General features: G+C 40.5%; 2 protein-coding genes across 3 annotated transcripts in view; both read left to right on the top strand.

The window, feature by feature from the left end:
- Nucleotides 1-4412, top strand: part of LOC133415821 (protein phosphatase 3 catalytic subunit alpha-like) — a 43008-nt gene extending 38596 nt beyond the window's left edge. For both annotated transcript variants that reach the window (XM_061702288.1, XM_061702289.1), the window contains one exon: nt 1855-4412. In XM_061702288.1, coding sequence (XP_061558272.1) covers nt 1855-2033 — 179 coding nt within the window. In that variant the 3' untranslated portion in view covers nt 2034-4412. The remainder of the gene's footprint in view (nt 1-1854) is intronic.
- A 1701-nt stretch (nt 4413-6113) lies between these two features.
- On the top strand, nt 6114-19742 carry dnajc18 (DnaJ (Hsp40) homolog, subfamily C, member 18). Its single transcript, XM_061702899.1, has 8 exons — nt 6114-6580; nt 13609-13777; nt 13864-14009; nt 15723-15923; nt 16037-16149; nt 18209-18318; nt 18388-18560; nt 18643-19742. The coding sequence occupies exons 1-8, from the start codon at nt 6454-6456 to the stop codon at nt 18765-18767; spliced, it is 1164 nt and encodes a 387-aa protein (XP_061558883.1). The 5' UTR covers nt 6114-6453; the 3' UTR covers nt 18768-19742.
- Nucleotides 19743-21263: the final 1521 nt, after the last annotated feature.

Here is a 21263-nt window from a genome sequence, read left to right as displayed (position 1 = left end):
ATGGTAAATGATTGCAGACTAAGAGCAGGATTTACACTGCATGGTTCAAGTGACACAATTCAGATTTTTTTATTTTGTATTTTTTATTTGTATTTTATTTTTTTCTCCCAAGTGGCACTATTGACAGCGTGAATAGAAAACCCCACCACATGAATTCAGATATCTCGTGTTCTGAATCAGGCGACTTCCGAATGTGGATAAACATCTGATATGAATTGGATATCTGCCAATGCAAGTGCAGCATAAATGGTCAGATCAGCTCTACGCCGTCATAGTGTGCCTGATGTCATAAAAATGAGCCAATTGAGGACGTAAACACACCTGCGTCTGACCAAACGGCAAACGCACTGTAAATCTAAATTACAGCTACAGTTGGTTACATTGAAATCAATGATCCAGGCCAGCTAAACTAAACCGTATGTAATATTCAATATTTGTGTTATTTATTTCTTAATGTGATAATTTTGTTCTAACACTTTAAAATAATCGTGGGGAATAGGGACAGAGCCCTGCTGTGAATAGTGCAAAACCGCAATTGACCCCATAAAAATGTTAATAATTGCCTATATTAATAATTTAAACCCTAAATAAACCAATTATCATCCCAAAACTATAATTTTACTCATTTTACCATATTTCCCTTAAAGATAATGGCTTACAGATGATTTGATTTAAAATAAAAAATGCACTGGAAGTGTATGTGTACAGTATATACACATGCAACAAAGACTCTGTAAATTCCACTCACAACGCAGGATAAATTTAGCTAGTCCCTGAGACACAAAACTTGTCCCTCAATTGAGATGTATCACGTCAACATACTTCCGTGGACCAATTACTGTACAACTTTTCTATTTAGACCAGGCTTTGGCAGCAGCTTGTGGCGTTTTAGGGCATTTCAGAAAGAGCAGAAAAATTACAAATCGGTGAATTTATGAATAGTGAACTGCAGGTATGCGGGTAATTACTGTACAGTAATCCCTTGCCATATCTCGTTTCACTTTTTATTATTTCACTGTGTCCCGGATTTTTAAGTTGTACATATCTAATTTTATATTGCCTATTTTTCACTATATTGCAGGATTTTGTGGTGATCATTTTCCCACATGGACCGTTACTGTAGACACGTAGCAATAAGCGCGAGCCAAAACGAAAGAGTGTGAAAAAGACAATGTCCAAAGTTTGGGATAATTTCACACTTAAATGAAGAAGAGAGAGCACAATATTTCTACTGCAAAGCAGAACTGGATTACGCAAATGCACGTCTACAGTAAAGTAAACATCGTTAACTAATTTAATATAGCCTACCACCGCTAGTTGGAATGAATTGTAGTCCCTCAAGAGGTGGTCAATGATAGACATAGCCGCTGGTGCACGTTCAATCGCTTTATTGAACAAATGGTAAGAAAACAAACACGCAATAAGCACATTAATTCACGAGCTGTCGGTGGCTACAGCTTACATTGAGTGTGCATTTTTTGTATTGGTATTTCGTATAGAGCTTTAAAATATCAAGTGATAAAATATATGGTCACTACTTTGTGGATTTTCGTCTACTTCCTATCTATCGTATATAGTCCATCTATTCTCTCGAAAAGTAACCTCCCTGAAAAAAGAGCAACTACTGTACCTGTGATTTGGGTTGTTTCATGTGATGTGTCATCTCAAATGGCCACGTAAATAGGCATTAAATTGGTATTGGGCATTTGGGCCTGCAGTGTAAATCCAGCCTCATAAGCGTTAAATATAGATGGGTATCAACAAATAACATCAATAAATGTATCATGATAGATGTATCAGAATACACAAATGTGATTCTGATCCGCTATGTTGTCATGTTCCTCTCCTCCTCAGCCATCCGTGGCTTTTCCCCCCAGCACAAGATCACCAGTTTCGAAGAAGCCAAGGGCCTGGACCGCATCAATGAGCGCATGCCCCCTCGCAGGGATGGTGTCAACCACGTGGGTCACTCCATGGGCAAGATGAATATGTCCGAGGAAAACGGCACGGATGACAACAGCAACATCCAGTGAGCCTTGGTTGGTGACGGTGGTGGTTGTGGTGGTGATTAGGGGGGATGCGACCTTGCAGATTTTCCCCCGAGCAGTGAGACATTGCCAAATCGAAATTCAGGCCTCAGAACACAGAAACACAAACGGGACCACAGCAGACAGACAGACAGAAGGTGATCTGCAGCAAATGTAAAATGAGCAACAAGGTCATTTATTTGGTGACAGAATGTGAAGGGGGGGGGGGGGGGGGTCAAGGGGGCTGCATTGTGGGTAAAAGTTGTCTGCCTATTGTTCCCTTCCTCTGCTCAAGTACAGACTGAACTACTGTAAATCAGACATTGTGTTGGTGACACACATGACTGACACAAGGCATAATTTCAGTATTCATGCCATGCAAATGAGTTAAAAAATTATTATTTTTTAACAAAATGTTTATATCAAGCCACTCAGATTCACAGCTTGCAGATATGTATCTTGTTCAGAAAGTATAAAAACAGAATACCTTGGGGAAAAAAAAGAAAGCAAAAAAAGTGTTTTCAGTACACTTAGCACTGTCTGGCAACAAACCATATTTGGCTACTTTAAAATGGACCCCTGTCAGTCTGAGGCAGGGAATTTTGCCAACTAATCAGCTAAGAAAACTAATGATAATAATGACATTTTAAAAATCATGCAGTGTGGTTGTACACTATTGGCATCAAACCATATTTGGTTACTTGAACTAAATTCAACCTGCGCTATTTGAAGCGATGTCAGAGTCTGAAGCCAACACAATAAATTGTATTCCTACAACAATAAAATAAAGTATAATCCTTTTTATAAAAGTTGCAAATGTAAAAAATAATAGTCCTCCAACAATAGGGTTAAAAAATTAATTCCCAAGAAATCAAATGGCTAATATGGCAAGTGTTAAAGTGGATTATTTTATTTATTTACCTTGTATTGATATTTTCTTGAAAGACAAACGGTAAAAAGTCACTGCAGTGTGAGATTAAACCTCCACATGACTCGCCGCCAGTCATCTCCTAGCAACTCGAAGGAGTTGAGGGCAGAAAAGAGGGGGGATGGGAGACTAATCTTGGTATTTATAGTATCTTTTAAGAATGTGAAATGGGTTGAATTTTTATTTTTACGAAAGGCCGTTCTCACAGACCCATCACCATTATTTGTGCTCATGTCGGAAAAGCATGGCATTACCTTGCACATCCTCACTTTCTGGAAGAAAAAAAAAATCACTCGAGCATCCTCCTCCACTGAAGAAGTTTCAGCAATCACGCCTGCGTTGCTATAGGACCGGTTAACAGAGGTGAAAAAGAGAAGAGGTTTTGGTATTTTATTATATATCCTGCTTGTCCAGAACTGCCCGAGATGTGTGCTATCACTCAGGTGTGCATTAATATCTACACACACTACTTTATCAACATGAGAATTCTACAATTTACAGAATAAAATGTTTTATGTTAAATTATATGGGGGGGGGGGGGGCTCATTTATTTTTGATGACGAATCTGACAATAGAACTTCACTTGTAATTAAATAACCCCTGCCCCCCCCCCCCCCGCGATCCAATGGAGTTATAAAAGACAATTTGTAAAGTCACTAAAGTAGGAAGTCCAAATGTTAAGAAACGCTATCAGACACATTTCTGGAATTAAATTTTCTACTCCATTATTTTAATGGTAAAGGTACTGTATGTGACTCAAGGATGGACAAAACAGTGATTTTAAACACAGCATCTATGGTACGGAACGCATCAATGCATGCAGTTAAGTTCCTAATTGTAATGTGAGATAATTGTGATACTGTAGTCGTGTTTCAAATAGTTAACTTGAATTATTTTGATTAAATTTAATCTGTTGTTTCATTTGTCTTGTTTTATAAATTTTATAAATAGGCTTCCTTCTTGTTTTTGTCCATTTTTTTCATTTATGTTATTACCACTGCTTTTAATTTTATATTGAGACATTGTATGCAGAGATACCCTTCACAGGTGTGAAGCCTTGTTGTATGATATACAGAACATGTTTAATAGTGTGAATGAATATAATCTCAGTGAAAAGCTACTTTCAGGCTGCCAAAGCATGATAGCATGGTTTTCAGATGTAAATTAATTGGACACCAAGAAAATCACGTGTCACACTTGAAACGTGAAACCGTACTGGTTCTATTTACTGCTGATATTACTATTATTGTTACAATTTAAACTTATGGTTCTTTTCCTTTCTCTTGTTCTGGTTCTTGTATGGTCTACATGCATATTTTGACAAACAAATATAATTGATTTTATCTGGCAACATTTTATTTTATTTTTTAATATATCTCGAGAGATATGTTTTGGCATTTGACTTCCTCAATGATACACACATTGTAAGCATGCCCTATGGGACAAATCTTTTTTTTTTTTTTTTTACTCTTGAATAAAATATGCATGAACAAAATCAAGTCATTTAGCTTCTCATTTACAAAATTGTAACCGTTCAACATGATTTTACATCTTGCTTGGAACAAACATTTAATGAAAACAAAGTACAGGTTTGGACTTTGAACAAAAATTCTACACACACACACACACACACAATTTTATTAATATAGTGATTTCTATAGCAATTTTATTATATAAAATAGTAAAAATTCTATACATACACTATATTGCCAGAAGTATTCGCTCACCTGCCTTGATTCAAAAATGCTTTTGAGATATCCCATTCTAAATCCAAATGGTTCCATATGATGTTGGTCTACCCTTTGCAGCTATAACAGCTTAAACTCTTTCAACAAGGTTAAGGAGTGAGTTTATTGACATTTTTGCCCATTCTTCCAGGAGCATATTTGTGAGGTCACACACTGATGCTGGATGAAAAGGCCTGGCTCACTGTCCACTCAAAATCAACCCAACGGTCTTCTATCGGGATGAGGGCAGGATGCTGTGCAAGCCAGTCAAGTTCATCCATACCAAATTCTCTCATCCATGTCTTTGTGGACCTTGCTTTGTGCACTGGTGTACAGACACGTTGGAATAGGAAGGGGGAATCCCTGAACAGTTTGACTGTCCAAAATCTTTTGGTTTGTTGAAGCATTCAGAGTTTCTTTCACTGGAGCTCAGGGTCTAATATTTTGGACATTTCCAACTTTGTGGGAACAGTTTGGAGATGGCACCTACCTGTTCCAGCATGAATGTGCATCAGTGCACAAATCAAGGTTCATAAAGACACAGATGAGAGAGTTTGATGTGGATGAATTTGACTAGCCTGCACAATCCTGACCTCAATGCTATCGAACACTTTTGGATGAATTAGAGTGGAGACTGAGAGCCAGGCGTTCTCTTCCAACATCAGTGTGTCACCGGACAAATTTGCTTCTGGAAAAATGGTCATGAATTCCCATATACACACTCCTAAACCTTGTGGAAATCCTTCCCAGAAGAGTTTAAGATGTTATAACTGCAGAGGGTGGACTGATGTCATATTAAATTCATATCTGAGTCAAGACAGGTGAATGAATACTTTTGGCAATAGTGTATTTTTAGAAAAGGGTGGTATGTTTTGAATTGTTTTCTGTATTTTTGAAAGTATTCAAGAAAAAAGTGCTATATTTTCAAGAATTTAATTGTATATATATTCGGAAAGAAAAAAAATGTGCTTAACAATAAAACACATAATCAACATGGGCAGGAATACAACAAAGAGTTAACATAACAGTTACGAAAAGCCAAAAGATTTAAAATATTAATTTGCTTGCCTGAGATCTACAGGCAGGGAGTGCCACAATTTAGGATCTCGTACAGAAAAGGCCTGTCCAAAAGCAAGACGAGAATAAAATATTCATTAATTTTCCGTACCGCTTATCCTCACCAGGGTCGCGGGAGAATGAGGTATATTCAAGAAAAAAGGTTGGTGGGAAAACACCCCATATATTTTTTAAGGTCATATTTTACAAGACAAAATAAGCATATACTTTTTGATTATTTTATACTAATATATATATATATATATATATATATATATATACACTATATATAAAAATTATACTGTACCTGTACTTAAAAGAAGTTAGAATTTTAAGAGCTTGAAAAGTATCTATCTGTCACAGTGACGTCACGAAGGTCTTGCCTTTCACCCACTGTCACTCCAAGCTTAGCAGGTGCGAAGTGTCATTAAAGTGCGCCCCATTATTTTAACAACAACAACAACAAAACATGACATGAATCGTCCTTGCGATTTCGCAGGCTGTTGACGACCGCCGCTGCCAGCCGGTCGGTTAGCGTCAAGTCGGTGCCAGTTTGAAGCTAACTAGTTAGCTCGCTAGTTAGCCTGCGAGCTAACGTTACGGAGCTGTCAGTCGGTGAGGCTAAGTGGCTATCAAGGTACGGTGCCACCGGCTCGGTGAGGCTGCACCACCGACGGCGAGCGACGCTTCTAGCACATAAGAAGCTACCGAAAAAATGGACAAAGACGAAGCGGACCGGCTGATAGAGAAGGCGAAGCTTTTATTACGGTCAGGACGGAAGGACCGAGCGCTGCAGCTGCTCTATGAAGCTCAGAATATCTACCCCAGCACACGGGCCAGAGGTAACATTAGCAGCCGCGCATGTTACTTACTAGTCAAGGCTCATGTTGGTCCAATATACTCCTGTTATGTTACCTAATGATAATGTTTTATTTTTGGCTGACGTGCATATTTAGCTGCAACTGCTTTATTTCCTAGCAGACGTGGCTAAGCTGTGGAACTTGAGTGCTGTGTAGACCCCACTCTGCTGTTTGTATTACATTACAAATATTGAGCATAGACTCGTGCATTTTGCCCTTCACATATAGCTACATGAAGGTAGCCAAAAATCATACTCAGTTATCAGTACTGTTACTTAAGAAATACATGATTCAAATCAAAGTAAAATTAGTCTTTCAAATAATTAAGAATTCAGTGGGGGAAAACAAGTACTCAGTTACTATGTTACTGATGAGTAATTTCAGATTTTTTTTTATAATCAGTGCATAGACAAAGATATAGGGTAGGAAAGGCAAATTCGGGTTTTGCCCAATGATAAAATAAATCTTGATAAAATAAGGCAAATTCAGCCACTCGAAAAGGTCTTGAATTGAGTTAAAGTAACTTACTTTGTTTACACTTGTGAAACAGTAGAAGTTCAAAGTGAAGTTCTTGTAGGCTGAAATGTTGACAGTTTTAGGCAAATACAGAGAATGAGCATGACATCATCGGTGTTCTTCATCACAGTCTAAGATAAACATGCATTGAATGTGAGGCCAGGGTGTTTCTTTTACCTGCTCTGACTGTGAGTCTCATGACTTTATTTCCTCCATTGTTTCTTCCAGGCTTCACGCAAATGGGTCACTTTGAAAACGTTGCTACTGTGTGGTGCTGCTGACAGCACCTGAGGCAAAAGTGTCTCTGACAAACTAGATCAAATAGACTGAAATGTAGCTCACTGTAACCAAGTAAAAGTAGCGTTTCTTCTGAACAAAATTACTCTCATAAAAGTAAAGTCTGACTGGTACAATTTATCCCAGAATTTGCTTAAGGAACTGTAACAAGAGTGAATGTATTTTGCTACTGCCCACCTCTGAAGGTAAGAGAATAGATGCAGCTGGTATGGTTCATTACAGTTCCAAACCACTTCAGACAAACATGTTAAATTGCAGACTTTCAGAAAGTGTCAGTCGCAAAGAAACATTACCATTGTAAAGACAGTATTAGATAAGTTTCGCAACCACTGTGCCATGAGAAATCATCAGGTTTGTCGAGAGAAATAAAATTTGTCAGAACATATTTTATTCACGATAAATAAAGTCTTTGTTCATCTATCTTTGCTAGCGACTTATAGTGAAAGGCATAAGAATGAAATGCTCTTCCATTAGACAGCAGAAAGTTCAATTAACCTGTGTAGCTTCGTTTCCATTCATAGAATTTGTGTTAGTGATGCACCGAAATGAAAATTCTTGACTGAAAACCAAAACTGAGGAACTCAAGGCCCAAAACCAAAAGTCGAAACACTGAAGGAACTCATCCATCCATCCATTTTCTGTATCGCTTATCCTCACGAGGCTTGCGGGCGTGCTGGAGCCTATCCCAGCTGACTCTGCGCGAGAGGCGGGGTACACCCTGAACTGGTCGCCAGCCAATCCCAGGGCACACATTGACAAATAACCATTCACACTTATGGACAATTTAGAGTCTTCAATCATCAGCCTACCAGGCATGTTTCTGGAATGTGGGAGTACCTGAAGAAAACCCACACAGGCACGGTCAGAACATGCAAACTCCACACAGGGGAGGCCGGATTTGAATCCAGGTCCTCAGAACTGTGAGGCACATAAGAGTTATGTGTCAATGCTGTACAAGCTGCGCTTTTGGTGGCACCCTGATCTTCTGCGTAAGGTAAAAGATTGTTTTTTTTTTTTGTGATATATGTCAAGATTCCAGTGTTGGCCCTATAACGAAGAGGGAATTGCAACACACTGAGATGGGCTGATGCCCGAATGATCTGGTGGTAATGGACTGAACCGACAATGGTGGTCCCAGTCCAAGGCATAAGGTACTTATTAATGATTGTCGACACTTTTTCTGGATGGCCCAAAGGCTATCCTTGTGCAAAAGAAAATGCGCCGTCTGTCGTCAAAGCGCTGGTTAACCATTATATCCAGACGCATGACTTTCCACAAGTAATCAGATCGGACAAGTGGTTCTACTTGTCACAAAATGTCCTGCGCAGGCCTCTATTGTAAAAAAACGTGGACTAAGTGTGAATGGTATAAATATTCTGTGTGATCCGTTTTATAAATTGTGTATACAATATAAAGTAACCCTTAGAACTTTGATGAATAAAATTTCAGGACTATATATGTAAATAGTTATAAAGCGCTTTAAAGGGTACCAATTATATTTATTAACTAAATAAATAAGGTATATGTATTGTATGTATACATAGGTAGGCATATGATATTCTGGAAAATAAATTAAATAATAGATAAATTAAGGCGTGTGCCCGGCGGATATGATCAAGGCAGAGTGGCGTCGTGATGGTCTACTTCCGGGTCAGCAGAGCGGACCAGAGCGGCTCTACGTGCCTGGGATAAAAGCCTGAAAACAGTACCGGGAGGTTTTTGGTGTCAGAAAACGCTTCGGAGTTTGAAAAAAGGGCGTGCAAGTTGCTATCTGAGATTGTGAATGGGATTTGATATATATTGCTTAGAGAGTGGCGGCACGGTGTACGACTGGTTAGAGCGTCAGCCTCACAGTTCTGAGGACTGGGGTTCAATCCCCGACCCCGCCTGTGTGGAGTTTGCATGTTCTCCCTGTGCCTGCGTGGTTTTCTCCGGGCACTCCGGGTTCCTCCCACATCCCAAGAACATGATGGTAGGTTACTTGACAACTCTAAATTGCCCGTAGGTGTGAATGTGAGTGCGAATGGTTGTTTGTTTCTATGTGCCCTGCGATTGGCTGGCAACTAGCTCAGGGTGTTCCCCCGCCTCGTGCCCGATGACAGCTGGAAGAGGCTCCAACACGCCCGCAACGCTAGTGAGGAGAAGCGGCTCAGAAAATGGATGGATGCTTGGAGAGCACTTGAAGGGATAAAGGATCGTGAGGAGCACTTTAGCGCATACGATGACTTTAGTCTTGTTTGTGGCGAGAAGAGGAGCTTTGACATAGGTTGCAAAGTAATGAAAGCTGTGTTAACTTGTGTGTCAGAGGGAGTCATTTTTTGTGTTTTTTACGGAGTGGCACTCAAGTAAGCGGCTGGAAGACTGTAATTGCGAATATGAAGAGAGTCTGTAATTTTTGTAAGTAGATATACATTCCTGTTTGTGGCAAACCGGATTAAGAAAATTATGCGAGGTACACCAGTCAACTAAAGACATCCTTACAATATTTAGTTGATACAGTGTGGTGACTGTTGATACAGCGTGGCGAATGCAATTCTTTTCGTTCACAGAAGTGAAGGATATTCCAGAGGTGTCAAGTTGAGTTGCTACGTATGCTACATACGTCATGAGACTATGCCTAACTTGCATCATGTACAAGGGTGTGGAGTACATGTTTTTGAGAATGGCTAATATGGTATGAGGATTAATCTGTTTGATTGGCTCCCCAGATTCAGCACTAGAGCAGGGAAGACAAAGAGGATTTTTTCCATCTCTCTGGCAAGTAAATTTTGAGGAGGTTTATTTATTTGCATTCTGTCTCCTAAATCAGGTTGATTACAACAATTTGTGGACAAACGGAGAGCTACTTTTTGAGCAAAAGGGTAATAGTGAAGCAACATAATATAGATTAATAAATATAAATTGAGTCTTATTGAGGAAATATCAGACAGAATAATCTGGTATGTCCTTCTGAGACCCAGAGCTCTAAATTCGCAGGGAATGGGCACCAAATGGTTTATGACAGGACACAGGCGTCCCAGCTGGGGGGTGGGGCAGCTTTACGACGGGGTGTGTGTGAGTTTTACGAGTTTATGGTATTGCAAAGGCCAGGGAGATTTACAATAGAATCGTTTAATTAATGCAATGGATAGAAGCCTGGTCTGTAGTGGTAGAGGGTGACTTGCTTTGAGAATTTGGCAGATGTAATATTGGGAATTAGGGGACTTATGCTAACAGTTAGTTACGATATATTAGCTAAAGCAATGAAGGACTCCTGTAGACTTGTAAAGGTATCTGGGGAGAATTAACGTGTGGTTGGTGGAGAGACATCTTGCCAAGCCACTTCTTTTACACCTGGATAGTGATACAGATGAATTATTATTAGCCTGAGCTATTTTTAAATCGTCACTCGAGCAGAAATATCGCTTTACTGAGGAGGAAGACCTAGTGTAGTGATGGTAATATTTATTTCCAATCTATCAACCTTCAAATACAAGCTGCGTGGTTGCAGGAGATGAGTTAACTGTTTGCCCAAACAGGAACAAGGGAAGTTGGATATTAATTGCGTTAAAGAAGCCTCAGGTGGCTGTACAAGTTTCTCTCCAATTATGGATGTGGATCCGCAAACTGGGTAAGAACGCTAATGCTTCAAAATGGGATGGTTAGGTGTTATGGTTCAACCAATAAGTGTGCTGTGTTCAGTTTTGTCTGTGTGGTGTATGTGAGAGGACATTCACTCCTGGGTCGAGGTTAATATTATTGTCTGTGAAGTCTCGCTTGTCATGTCATGTTAATTGTTTATGTTTTGGGTTTAATGTTTGTGTCGTCTTAATTAAAAGCAGAAATGGAGCACTACTGAGCTGGCTGACAGAAGTAATGAAGGATGTGATCACGTGCAAGAGACTATAGACTTTTAGTTACAAAGGACAGTGTGACTGACAAGAGAATACGGTCTACAGACTGTTGAATGACTGATTTGTTGAAATAACGTTATTTTACAGGACGCCCAGGAGGATGCAGCTTGATAGTGTTGTTATATTGCAGGATGTTGGTGTGCTGACTTAACGCTGATTTTTATGTGATTCTTGGTTTATTGACATCAACACTTTGGTGAGACAAGTTAACAATTGGTTGGGGAATAGTATCAATGTTGGGTGACAATTGCCAACTTGTCTCTGGAGTATGTATACAGGAATTATGTAGTCCACTTCTTTGGCAGGAGTATATTTTGCAGAGTTTTGATTTATATGTATTTATAAATATATATATATTTATATAAGGGTTTGTTTGAAGGTCTTGTCAGGGGCCTCTGCGATGGGGAAGACGACCTGCTTGATTGTGTAGGGTGTTGTGTGTGGATACTGTGTTTTGGTGTTAAATTGGTCATTTAACATGCGCTGGGACCGCGTGTATCCTCTAACTAAGGTAAAAGGCGTTCCCCTCTATGGTGTCAACATGGTCCCGTCCCTAACTTGCATCTTTCAAAATAAGGGTAAGGTAACTTTAGGCCCCAATAACAAACCTTCCCGATCAATTAGCCACCCGGATCCACAGTTTTGTAAATTCACACTCTTTATTGACTATTATGATGCGGCCCGATTGAGTAAGAAAAGGTCTGATTTGTGGTGGATGGTCTGTTGTGGGACTTGCTACGGAGTGGATGGACAGGCACTTGTGCATTGGTTTCTATGATAACCCCCACTGTGATCAAGCCTCTCTCTCAGCAGGAGATCAACCATATAGCGGATTTCACCTGGGAGCGTGACTGGTGTGGGGGGTGTTTTATTAATTTTCTCAGGAGTCTTGTCCTTAGGTTTGCTCTCAAGGGCTTTGAAGGGAAGGACCTCCACGGCCGAGATCTGCAGCTGCTGATTTAATTATTACTGTAAAAAAGATGTTTATCTTTGTTATTAGTGTTTATATTACCAGTAGTTTGTTGAATGTTATTTAACATTTATGCTTATTTCACATTTATGGTTGCTTTATGGCACTATGTCATTCTCAAAACCTGAGTGGAGGGTGTATGTAGTGAGTCATTTCAACTAGATATTCAGCAATGCTCTATAGGGCATTGCTTTTGAAGGTAATATAGAGTTTCATGGTGTAACTGGTTTGGAGGGTAGACAAGGATGTTTATTGCAGTATAGCATAATGTAAATCAGATAAGGGTGTGGGGGTGTGATGCATGGAAGCTCCCAGCAGGGTGGATACCGATCCAGCAGAGACCAGATGTCAAGGAAGACAATGACTGTGGGGAGCCACTATAAACATTAAATGCAAGACTGTGGGACGGCGTCTGGAGACGGCATCTGGAGCCAGCGGCAAATGGTCATCATTCTGCAGAGCAACGATGACGTCAGATGGGACCATGGACCAATCAGACGACAGCGATTCCATACTTCCTCTTTGAAACATTGCATTAGTCGGGGGCAAGAACAGAGAGCTTTGTTCAGTCTGCGCTGTCTTTGCTGAGGCTAGGATAAGCGTAGCTGCTGACCCAGAGCTCTGTAAAATGTATAGACTCCTCTGTCAGGAATAAATTGGTTGACTTTTAACACGTCGTTATAATTGTAGTTCTTCCACGAAAACGAACACGCATGGAACCTCGAGAGTAATAGGTGATTATAAAAAACAAGGTTCCTTCACTTTTTAATAGTACATTATTCTTTACTCTGAGGTGTACACAACTCACGTGACCCGGCCGTCAGTGTTCAACATGTGACATGTTATGCATACTTTGGTAGTTCCGAAAATGCACTTTTGGTGGCTGAAATTTCGGTGCATCACTACTTTGTGTTCAACTAAAACAGGCCTAGATTTCACACACAGGCTGAGAATTGGGATGAGATCATTATTTCATTTCATATACTTTTTGTGACGTTTTTGTTTGGTGGTGTGACATGGGATTTTTTAATATGAAAAAATGTATGGCATGGCTCGATGAAGATTGAGAAACACTGGATTTGATTGCGCTGGTGTACCAAATGAAGAGGCCTGTAATTGTACAGGTTTTTAGTTTCATCACTGGTGTACACTGTTAAAACTTGAAGAACACGCCCCAAAACAATTATTTCCCACAATTATTTTTGTTGCTGTCAACCAAGAATACTTCAGTTGCCATAATTAAACTTTTACAGATTAGCTTGATCTGGATGACTGAGAAGCTACACTGCCATCAGTTTACATTTTCTCCCTCCTCTGAACACTGGTCTCTATAGTGCTGATTGATGCCATAGTTAAAAATGGAAGCAATGCTGCTCAGGAAGCGAACCGTGTGCCCCCGCCTAGAGGCTGGCGAGATGAGGACTTGGGAAGCGCAGAGAAAAGTCATGTGAGCGGCGATGGCAGGAAGAGCTACACAGAAGAGCAGCGCCAGGGTGTTCACAGGTACATGGCGATTCCGACCCAAAGAAATGACATCAAATGTCTGCATATTGATAGCTTGTATTTGAACATCCACAATGCCACTGCAGGATTAAGAATTGCAGAGACTTCTATGAGATTCTTGGTGTTCCCAAGCATTCCAGCGATGAAGATCTGAAGAAGGCGTACAGAAAGCTGGCCCTCAAGTTCCACCCTGACAAAAACTTTGCTCCTGGAGCCACAGATGCATTTAAAGGTAGATGATTTGAAGTGAGTAGCTTTAGCAAATGTGAAAATAGTTTTGTTATGTGGACAACCATGTGTCCACAGTTTTATATCATATGCTTTTTGGCCGTTGAAAAATAAATAAATAAATCCATAAAACACTGCCTGATCACCAAAGCACACAATAATGCCATATTCCTCAATTTCAGGGGTCCTCAGTTTACGACGTAGATGTTCCATTCCTACGACAGGGACGTAACACGAATTTTTGTGTGAATCTGATCAAGCTGTATTCTATCACTAAGGTATCAGTAAAGTCATAATTAAAGTAAATAATTGTCTGAAAAACACTTTTATATAACAATCCACTGAAAAACAAGTGAGTACAGCGGTAAACTAAAACCGGAGCGGTGATAAACAGAATTGTTCATTATCTTCCAAACTACTGCTTTTTGTGGAGTTGAGTTCACTGCCCATACATTGCTCGGATCTTGAATTTTTGCAGGCAAGTCAAAGCAAAAATTGACCAAATGATGGCTCTTATCTCGAAAAAACTTAAGTCGAGTACACTCCTATCTCAAGGCACCACTGTGGCCTCATTTGCCCATTAAATATCGTTAAGCCTCAGTAGGAAGCAAGCAATTATCATTACTTTTGTATAGCAACATGTTATGTTGTCTTTACATTGTGGTCAAAATAATTTTGAAAATGTAGAAGGGCAAATTATATCTGTTTTGATTGCCTTGCTATGCATGGTCTCTCTCCCCCCCACCCCCCCCCCCCACCCCTTCAAGAAAAGCAAACCGGTGGTGCCATGAGGTGGCTGTAGTTACCTTTGCTGTGACTGATACCACCATGTGTTGTGGTAGACAACTGTACCGTGGTAAATGGACTGCACTTATATAGTGCTTTATGTACACCATGACAGTGCCCAAAGTGCTTTGCAAAGCCTCACATTCACTCATACACGCACACATTCATACACTAATGGACAGAGCAGATGTGGCAACTGTAAAGTTGACATTTTATGGTGGAATTTAAAGGGACAGTGCTGCAGTTAGGCATTTTCTTTTCACTCAAAAGCTGCTAAACATTTCAACACTGGAAAAAACAAAAGATCGATCTCATGTAATCTGACAAGATGCTATTATACATACAGTATTTATTGCAATAAGAGTTAAATGGGTGAGGGGGGTGGGTGCTCGGTTACCTACATACTACAATTTGAAGTTAGCAACAACACGCAATGAACTAATTTCACACAGCACAAGAAGGCACCCTCAGTTACTGCTGTACTTGATGTTTTTCATGCATTGTATTTTAGTCCTCGAAGTGTTTTTTTTTATTCAAATATAAAAATATGACTGTGTTTTAGTGTAGGTTAGTGGTATACTATGGTGTGTTCAGACGTATGTACAGATATAGTTGGTGTAAAATGTAAAATATATTTATTTTTCAAATTCAGTTTTACAAATAAAGGCCTTACAAGTAAAGATCCTAGCTTGTCGGTGAATAATTAATTTTAAAGGTGATCAATGTTTAAGCCTTGGTGGAACTTTGTGCTCTTTTAGTGCTCTTGTTTGCAGTCACCAATCCCCCCCAAAAAAGTTGCTTCACAACACTGTCCTATGATAATACAGTAGTCAAATTTGACAAGTGTAGTTCGTTTCAGAAGCAGAATGCTTCCACCTTTGAGTCCACGTAGGAAGACACAGTACAAGAAGTCATTCCTTGGTTCTCCCAGCAATAGGCAACGCGTACGCAGTGCTGAGCAATCCGGAGAAGAGGCAGCAGTATGATCAGTATGGCGATCAATCGGCAGCGGAGTGTGCACCCCAACACACCACTCACCATCGCCACAACCGAAACTTCCACCGAGACTTTGAGGCCGACATTTCCCCCGAGGAACTCTTCAACATTTTCTTTGGAGGACGTTTCCCCACAGGTAGGCGTGTCGATGATAGTGACTATCCTCACAAACAGTATTACTGTTATTCTCATCTTTGTCTCTAAGGTTGGAGTGTGGCAGTTTTAGATGTATTCCATTGTCTTCCACAGGAAACATTCACGTGTACACCAACCAAGGAGCCTCCTACTCTCAGTTCTACCAGCCTCGTCGACGACGAGCTTATGAGAGACGTGAGGATGTGGCGGAGGACAACCCGAGTCAAGTCAGTGACTCTCACACCTGCTTTTTGATACCACATATTTGTTGTGATCTCGCTGTAATGTGCTTTAAAAGAATAAAAAATGCGGCGGACATATTAGTCACACCTGCACAGTCTACAATACAAGTGTACAACTGCACTGCAACAGATTGTTTTCGTGTCGGGGCAACTCAGTATGATGACCAGTGTAAACTACAATAATAATTAAAGCTGCAAGAAGCTAGGAACGAGTCTTCGCACCCCGTTCTTCCTGGCAAATTCTCAAAATATTGAAACTTTGACAAAATGTTGCGCCCACTTTACGTGGCGTAGGAAAAAGAGCTCAGCAATTTTGAGCAGCATTTGTCTAATATGCCTAATAATAATACTTTCACTCCAATAAATGCAGAAGGTTGCGTCAGGATGGTTATTTGGCTCAAACCTTTGCCAAACAAGTATGAGCATTAATCCAAAGAATTCCATACATGATTCCATTCATGGCCTGGGTTAACAAGGTCCGCCACCGGTGCTGTTGACCGAAAGCGCTCCGGTGGAAATTCAGCTAATGTGGGTCGAAACCGGAGAGGTGGAAAATGGGTCCTTAGGCAGAAAGAGAAGAGGAAAGCACAGAGCCTACAACTGAAAGTGGGGACTTTGAATGTTGGGACTAAGACAGGAAAAGCTCGGGAGTTGGTTGACAAGATGATTAGGAGAAAGTTACATATATTTTGTGTCCAGGAGAGCAGGTGGAAAGGCAGCAAGGCTAGAAGCTTGGGGGCAGGCTTCAAATTATTTTACCATGGTGTAAATGGGAACAGAAATTGAGTCGTGTTATTTTACAGGAGGAGTTAGTTAAGATTGTGAAGGAGGTGAAAAGTGTGCCAGATCGAGTGATGAGACTGAAACCTGAAATTAAATTGTGGGTTTTATGTTTAATGTAATTAGTGGTTATGCCCCACAAGTAGGATCTGAACTAGAGGTAAAAGAAAAATCTTGGAAGGAGCTGGACGAAGTAGTTCTGAGCATCCCAGACAGAGAGTGAGTCATGATTGGTGCAGATTGTAATGGACATGTTGGTAAAGGTAACAGGGGTGATGAAGAAGTGATGGGTAAGTTTGCCATCCAGGAAAGGAACTTGGAGGGACAAAAGCTGGTGGACTTTGCCAAAAGGATGGAGATGGCTGGAGCAAACTCTTTCTTCTAGATGAGGCAGGAACATAGGGTGACCTACAAGAGCGGAGGTAGAAAGATGTTGGTGGATTACATCTTGCGCAGACGATATAATCTGAAGTAGTTTACTGATTGTAAAGTAGAGGTAAGGGAGATTGTACATTAGCGGGACAGCATAGGATGGTGGCGTTTAAAATGACTGGTGGTGGTGAAGAATATTAAGAAGACAAAGGCAGAGCAGAGAACCATGTGGTGGAAGCTGAGAAAAGAAGAGTGTTGTGCGGCTTTTCGAGAAGAGGTGAGAGAGGCTCTTGGTGGACATGAGGAGCCTCAAGAAGACTGGACCACTTCAGCCAAGGTGATCAGAGAGACAAGCAGGAGAGTACTTGGTGTGTCTTCTGGTGGAAAGGGGGAGAAGGAGACTTGGTGGTCGAACCTCAAAGTACAGGAAAGCATACAAGGAAGGAGGTTAGCTAAGAAGAAGTGTGACACTAAAAGGGCAGAGGGAGAGGAGACAAGATACGTCGTAGGGCGAAAGTGGAGGTGGCAAAGGCCAAGCAAGACCGAAACCCTTGTGGCAAGTTTTTATTTCTTTTTAACACAAGTGTCTATACTTTCTAGTCCTTACATTTTAAAAATGAGCATGTTACTTTTAAAACCTAAGGTTGGCGAGGTGACAGAAGAAATATATATATCTGATTCACAATCAGATTGTGAGCAGTGTAAATAATGTCATAATATTACTTTTCTGGGCATGTCGTCACCTTGGAACAGCTTGCTGGAAAAGTTCAATATTTGGAACCAATTTTTAGGGTGTTGAAAAATGAAATGTCTCCCAATCCTAACAAAAACCCATTTGATTTAGTTGAAACACGTACTCACAGTGTTGTTCACGGATATGATGTGCACACAGAACACCTTTACAGCTCTGCTGCAGCTCCTCCCCATTCTGGTGCTGATCCTCATCTCGGTATTCACTCAGATGATGGCCACCAACCCACCTTACAGTCTCTTCTATAAGCCGTGAGTGTGTTGGAGAGACATTTACAGTTCACAGTGGACGTCGACTACACGCAGGCTGTGTGTTTGCAGGAGCATGGGCCTGGTGGTTTCCCGGGAAACGCAGCACATGGGCGTTCCGTACTACGTGGATAAAAGTTTTGAGAAGGAATACCGTGGCGATGCCCTGGACGAGCTGGAGAAAACTATAGAGAGTGACTACATCGAACACTTGCAGAGCAGCTGTTGGAAGGAGAAACAGCAAAGTAAGGCAACAGCATTGTCTGGTGGTGATCTGTTTTTCTGCCACAAGTACTTGCTTAATGTGTGAAACTCTGTCCCGCTCAGAGTCAGACTTGATGAACCTCGGGCAGCTGTACCGAGATGAGCGTCTGAAGCAGAAGGCAGAGTCCATGAGGTTGGACAACTGTGACAAGCTGCACAGACTGGTCGGACGTCAGAGAAGCAAATGAAGGACGGTTTGTTTAATGTGGCGTGCCACTCTGGTACATTATTATTTGTATGACTATTGATCAACGACATTATTGACATTATATACACTCGAGCTATCCTGGCAAGACTCATGCAGCAGAGTTGGAAAAAAATGTGCCTTCTCTCCTCCGGGTTGGTAGTAAATACGAGTTTGCTTGTCAGCTGCTTTGGTGGCCGCAGCACTGAGGCTCCGCCCCTTTTCAACTTTTTTATTCGAGAAATGGTCTCTGTCTGAGGGCATTTTATTAAGCTATGTTTATGTCCATGCACTTTGATTTATTTATTTTCCCGATTGTTCAGTGTCTTTGCCAAAAATCCAAGTGTATTTAATGAATCAACATATTTGCTACAATGACTTGAATAACTCGACTTTGGACAAATCTCAACACTGTTGTACTGTGAAGTCATGGACTATTTATTTATAACTTATTTAGATAAAATCAAAACAAATCAGACAGTAAGAAGGGACTGACATTTTTTTTACACTGTGCTTTCAGATCATTTATACCTCCCCCTTCACTGCTTCCATAATGGATCCATCATAATGGATGTTTAAAAGCAACACATGATTGCTGTTATGTATTTCAAAGGCTGTTCCATTACCTCGGGCTGAAGTGGTGTCCTTTTCTAAACCAAAATGGAACATTTGAAATGGAAAAAATGTGGACATGACACTACATACAGGATTTACGTTGCCATGTCGCCTGTGTTTCCTGTGACATGTTCAGGTTAATCTCAAGCACTTTTATTATTTAACAGTGTTCTGTTGTCTTGCATGCACCCTAGGTAAAGGATTGTTTCGTTACATTGTTTTTGTTAATGTTTTAGCAATACATTTTCAGTCAATATTGACTGACCACATTGATCAATTCAGTATTATGGACAAACAATCATAAATACAGTGAAGCCGTAGTTGGGTTTAGCCATTTTTCAAACAAAACTACCAGAAAATTAAAAGTGGATTGTTTTGTGACTCCTGTCTCATTTGTGTTTCTGTGGTTTTGATTCTGAATGCATTATACAAACCCCAATTCCAATGAAGTTGGAATGTTATCCATCCATTTACTGTACCGCTTTATCGTCACAACAGTCGCGGGCGTGCTGGAGCTTATCCCAGCTATCTTCGGGTGAGAGGCGGGGTACACGCTGAACTGGACGCCAGCCAATCAGTTGGAATGTTATGTATATTAAAAACAGTACAATGGTTTTCAAATCCTTTTCAACCTATATTCAATTGAATACACTACAAAGACAAGACAATGTTCAAACTGATGAACGTTAATAGTTTTTTTTCCTTGCAAATAATTTCTCATTTTGAATTTGATGCCCGCAGCACATTCCAAAAAAAGCTGGAAAGGGCAACAAAAGACTGGGAAAGTCTAGGAATGCTTAATAAAAAAAAAAAAAAAAACTGTTTGGAACATTCCACAGGTAAACAGGGCAATTGGAAACAGGTGAATGTCATGATTGGGTATAAAAACAGCATCCGTGAAAGGCTTAGTTATCCACAAGTTAGGATAGGGTGAGGTTCACCACTTTGTGAACAATCACGGGAGCAATAGTCCAACAGTTTAAGAATGTTTCTCAATGCACAATTGCAAGGAATGTAGGGATTTTGTCATCTACAGTCCATAATATAAAAAGATGCAGAGACTCTAGAGAAATCTCTGCACATAAAACAACATTGAATGCCTGTGACCTTCGATCCCTCCTGCAGCAATGCGTTAAAAACTGGGCTCAGGAACACATCAGAAAACCATTGTCAGTTAATACAGTTTGTCGCTACATCTACAAATGCAAGTTAAAACTACCATGCAAAGCAAATGCTATATAAACAACACCCACAAACACTGCCAGCTTCACAGGGCCTGAGCTCATCTGAGATGGACTGATGCAATGTGCTAAAGTGTACTGTGGTCTGATGAGTACACATTTCAATATTGTATTTGGAAATCATGGACTTCGTGTCCTCTGGACCATCCGAATTGTTATCTGTGCAAAGTTCAAAAGCCAGCATCAATGATGGTATGGGGGTATGTTAGTGCACATGGCAGGGGTAATTTACACATCTGTGAAGGCACCATAAATGCTGAAAGGTACATACAGATTTTGGAGTAACATATGCTGCCATCCAAGCAATCTCATTTTCAGGGACGTCCCATCTTATTTCAGCAAGACTATGCTAAACCACATTCTGCACGTGTTACAACAGCATGGCTTTGTAGTTAGAGTGTGAGTACTTGGCTTGTCTGCCAGCAGTCCAGACCTGTCTCCCATTGAAAATATTTGGCACATTATGAAGTGCAAAATACGCCAACGGAGACCCCGGACTGTTGAGCAACTGCAGTTGTACGTCTAGCAAGAATTCCACCGACAGTTTCAACAATTACTGTCCTCAGCTCCCAAACACTTCGTTAAACGGAAAAGGCGATGTAACACAGTGGTACACAATTGTACATGTTGCAGGCATTAAATTT

The sequence above is a fragment of the Phycodurus eques genome, chromosome 17 (genome assembly GCF_024500275.1).
Source record: "Phycodurus eques isolate BA_2022a chromosome 17, UOR_Pequ_1.1, whole genome shotgun sequence".
NCBI lineage: Eukaryota > Metazoa > Chordata > Actinopteri > Syngnathiformes > Syngnathidae > Phycodurus > Phycodurus eques.
Note: the sequence above shows the minus strand (reverse complement) of the source record. Positions and strands in the feature narration are given on the sequence as shown.

Excerpts from the sequence above, each read along its gene's own strand:
- dnajc18 (XM_061702899.1), top strand. The coding sequence starts at position 6,454 with ATGGACAAAGACGAAGCGGACCGGCTGATAGAGAAGGCGAAGCTTTTA. Across the intron at positions 6,581-13,608 it reads CCCCAGCACACGGGCCAGAG|TGCTGATTGATGCCATAGTT; the intron begins GTAACATTAGCA and ends TGGTCTCTATAG. Across the intron at positions 18,561-18,642 it reads TTGGAAGGAGAAACAGCAAA|AGTCAGACTTGATGAACCTC; the intron begins GTAAGGCAACAG and ends TGTCCCGCTCAG.